At 46.0% G+C, this 4,174-nt stretch overlaps 1 protein-coding gene across 1 annotated transcript in view; it reads left to right on the top strand.

The window, feature by feature from the left end:
- Positions 1–4,174, top strand: part of LOXL2 (lysyl oxidase like 2) — a 120,988-nt gene that overhangs the window by 17,764 nt on the left and 99,050 nt on the right. The window contains exon 2 of the mRNA XM_019504229.1: positions 2,763–3,185. Coding sequence (XP_019359774.1) covers positions 2,828–3,185 — 358 coding nt within the window. The 5' untranslated portion in view covers positions 2,763–2,827. The remainder of the gene's footprint in view (positions 1–2,762; positions 3,186–4,174) is intronic.

The raw sequence follows: 4,174 nt of genomic DNA on the forward strand, positions 1-4,174 counted from the left end.
CCACAGCCCCCCATTTTCTTAATGAGAACGGGGTGAGAGACAGTGTCGAAAGCCTTCCGGAAGTCCAGGAGGACGATGTTCACTGCTACCCCTGCATCTAAGGATCTGGTGATCTGATCATAAAAGGCCACCAGGTTGGTCTGACAGGACCTGCCACTGATGAACCCGTGCTGATTGCCCCTAAGCATGCAGTCCCCTGCTGTCCCCTCCTGGATGTGTGCCAGAATAATTTTCTCAAACAGCTTGCCTAGGATTGAGGTAAGACTAACTGGCCTATAGTTTCCCAGGTCCTCCTTCCTCCCTTTTTTGACATCTTGGAAGCTTACAAAATACAAGGCCCCCTGGGCTTCTACTTGTGTCACGTTGTCTCTCTGTAATCTGTGGGTAGCAGAGACATAGGAAATACTGAAGGATCTTTCTTTCCAAGCATCTATATTAGAGATGGCCCTTCCCCATGCTTATGCTGCCTCTGGGGAATATTACAGCTTCAAGGAGCTGGTGAGCTTTTCCCACTGCTGTCTGGCATGGCATCATTCAGAAGACATTCAGCCACCAGACCTCACATGGGCTGTCTTGCCACTCCATGTGCTGGCTGTATGAAAAACAGAGAGGAATATTTGAGGGTTGAGGCAGGAAATGAGCTGACATTAAGTTCAGCACCATGTCTGGCTTGATTTTTTGTCATTAAGCAGAAAACCCACTCCTCCTACCCTAAGTGACCAGTATCTGAACCTTCACTTGCTATAAGAAGGCAGGAGTAATTTGATGACTGAGTTGCCAGCTAGTCAACTTGCTGACTGGCTGGATTGCATACAGTTCGTACCAATAGGCCAGAGAATGTCAGGCAAGTCTGCACTAAAACTCTTCCTGGGCATGGTAATATACATTCATACTTTGTTGGTGAAGCCAGATGTGTAGTAATGGAAAGTATGCTTTATGTCGGCATGTTGGGAATTGGGAAAACTCCAACTTTGATGCAAGTATTCCATCTTGACCACATTATTCCAGGTTTCTCTTCCCTCCTGTGTTTTCACTGTTTAAATGCTGCATTTAGCATTTTTTTTATGGTCCATTTGATCAGATGAGAGAAGAAGAAAAATGCTGAAACTCCTGTTTGGTTACACAGACTGTTAAACAGATTAATCCAAAACTGGTCATTGTAAATACAGATTCTATTAAACAGTTGCTTCAAACTGCATTGGGTCCCACTGGAACGCAACTCTTGCATTTTGGGAAATCAGAAGATGTGCTGTTTTCTACGAGCTGTTTTGTGGCAAAGGGGTAGAAGAATGGCGTTATATTTAAGGCACTGAGATGCAGAAGTTCTTAGTTCACTCTTCTGCTCTGCTATAGATTTGTGTATCATTTAGCTTTCTGTATATGCCTCAGTTTTCCCCAACTTTATAACAGAGAATACTCTATCCCTTGCTTTTTGCTGTTGTGAAGTTAGCTCCATAAATCTTTGAGATGCAGAAGCATCTGGAGAGTTGGGGGTGTGAAATATGGTGGAACTCAGCCTAGTTCTGAATGGATAGGCATTTATATTTGGCACTATTTGATTGGGAACACGGAGAATGCAGAACAAGTCCAGTCCCTGATGTTCACAGGCAACCATTTCCCACAGGATTTTTAATACTTCCCACTTCAAACCCTCATGCACAGTTACAAGGAATGAAACCAGAAACACCAGGGGCACCTTATCACATCCACATGCCTGGCCACTGCAATTGCAGAGGAGCAACTGGGTCTTGGGCAGCCTCCACTCCTCCAAACTTTTCCCTAGGTGTACACGTCAAAGGTCTTGGTGGTCGCAGGACTCAGTACAAGCAAATTCATCAGGTACCTCCCAAGCGTATACCATGATCCAAAGGATTGATGGTTGTCTACGTTCCTTGTGAAGCAGCTTTGGCTGGAGGGCCAGAGACCGATTTAAAGTGTTTTACCAAGGATGGTAAATACCATTATCCCTGCCTTACAGGCAAAGAACCTGAGTCATAGAGAGAAAACGGCTTGACCCAAATATAACCACAGAGCTGGGAATGGGATCCAGAGCTCTTAAATCCTAGTCAAGTGCCTTGTTTCTTCAGCATCATTTTTCTTTCTCCAGAGCAAAATAATGGTTTTGTGTATTCCCCATTTAATGAATTGTGTATTTTACCAGGAAATATGTCCTACAGGACCTGCGGTGAATGACAGATTGCTCAGTTCAACAGCTGAACAGAAAAATAGAGTGAGGGGAGGGAAGCATTTGGACACAATAAAAAATATTAGGTTTTGTTGTCTAAATTACAATAATTTCTGGGGTTCAGTGCCTGCTGTGGTGACTGTTTATTTACGCTTGGTGCATTCATTTTGGACGGTGGGAGAGATCCTTTTTTGAAGGTGTCTTCTGCATCCTGGTTGGTGAATGCTTCAACCCACAAGCTGCTGGTAGCAGTACCCCACCTTTTATTCATTGGCAGTAGTGTAACTCTTGCCTCAAAAAAAACAAAAAACAAAAAAACAAACAAAAAAAAACAAAAAAAAACTTTCCAGCCGAAACTATTCGGCAAATGTGACTGAAAAGTAAGTGCCTGGATAGAAAGGCGATGGAAGTGGCATTTTTCAGCAAACTTTCCATTTGCTAAAATAAATCTCACGTGGCTTTCATTCTGCTGACAGTGTTGGACATATTCTTAGCTGTGCCCTGTCCTCAGAGAAGTAGATAAACTCCTTGTCTTACTATGTCTTACCACTTAAGCTGGCTTTTTCTTTTATTTCAGGAAAGCCACTCACTGAAGGGTAGCTGCTAGAGAGGAGTTGGCTCTGAGAACGGAGACCTTGGAACATGGAAAGATCCCTTGGTTTCATCTATAACCACTGCATTGTTATGCTGTTCCTCTTCAGTTCCCTGAGCTCGCTAGGTCTTGCCCAGTATGGGTACTGGCCATACTCTGGCTACCCTGAGCAACCTGCACAAGAACAACATCCTCAGCGGCCAGCGAATGTCCCCAAGATTCAGCTGCGGCTGGCAGGGCAGAAGAGGAAGCACAACGAAGGGCGAGTGGAAGTGTTTTACAATGGCGAGTGGGGCACAGTGTGCGATGATGACTTCTCCATCCACGCTGCTCACGTAGTGTGCAGAGAGTTGGGCTATGTGGAGGCTGTGTCCTGGCTCCCAGGCTCGAAACATGGAAAGGGAGAAGGTAAGGAAGTGGCTGCCCTGTCCTGTGCTTGCTTGAGTTATTAGGAGTGAGTTCAGAGCTGGGGAAAGGGGCTGGATTGGGAAGTTCAAAGTGTAAAGCCCTTTACATTTCAACAGCAATGCCTGTATGTTACTACCCATGGTCTAAAGAGGCCCTGCCAGAGAGAGAAAAATCTCTGATCCTGTTTGCAGGCTACCTACACTGGTGCTAACTGTCATCGGAGACTTTTGCTGTCTAGACTGTCATTTAGAGATCTCCAATTCGGTGGGTGGTGTTTAAAGTACAGGACTAAGAGATCCGTGTGCTGTTCCTGCCTTGCTCGTGGATGCCCATTTGTGAGCCTCCACTAGCCATTTAATTTCTTGTGGCTTTATTTCCCCCTCCATGAAATAGAATCATATGATGATAGGACTGGAAAGGACCTCAAAAGGTCTTCTAGTGTAACCCCAAGCTCTAGGACAGATCAGCCCTGTCTAAACCATCTCAGCCAAGTTTGTCCAACCTGTACTTAAACAATTCCCCAAGTAGTCAATCTGTTCCTGTGTTTTGCAGCTCTTCCTTCTCCAGGGACAGCAGTCCGCTTTCTTTCTACCTTTAGTCAGTGCTTTGGTGAATCAGTCAGCTGCTCTCAATAGAGCAGCTGCATGAGGCACTAGGGGCACAGATGTTTCATAGTTAGTAGGGTCGGAAGGGACCCGAGCAGATCATGAAGTCCGACCCCCTGCCATGGCAGGAAAGAGTACTGGGGTCAAACGACCCCAGCAAGGTGATTGTCAAGCCTTGTCTTAAAGACCCCCAGGGTAGGAGCCTGCACCACTTCTCTTGGAAGTTGGTTCCAGACCCTAGCCGCCCTGACTGTGAAGTCGCGCCTCCTGATGTCTAGTCTGAATCTCCCCTCTGCCAGCTTGTGACCGTTATTCCTGGTCACTCCTGGCAGTGCTCGGGGCAACAGGGACTCCCCCAATGCCTGCTGGTCCCCTCTGACTAGT

The sequence above is a fragment of the Gavialis gangeticus genome, unplaced genomic scaffold (assembly GCF_001723915.1).
Source record: "Gavialis gangeticus isolate Ggan-Ray unplaced genomic scaffold, GavGan_comp1, whole genome shotgun sequence".
Taxonomy (NCBI): Eukaryota; Metazoa; Chordata; order Crocodylia; family Gavialidae; genus Gavialis; species Gavialis gangeticus.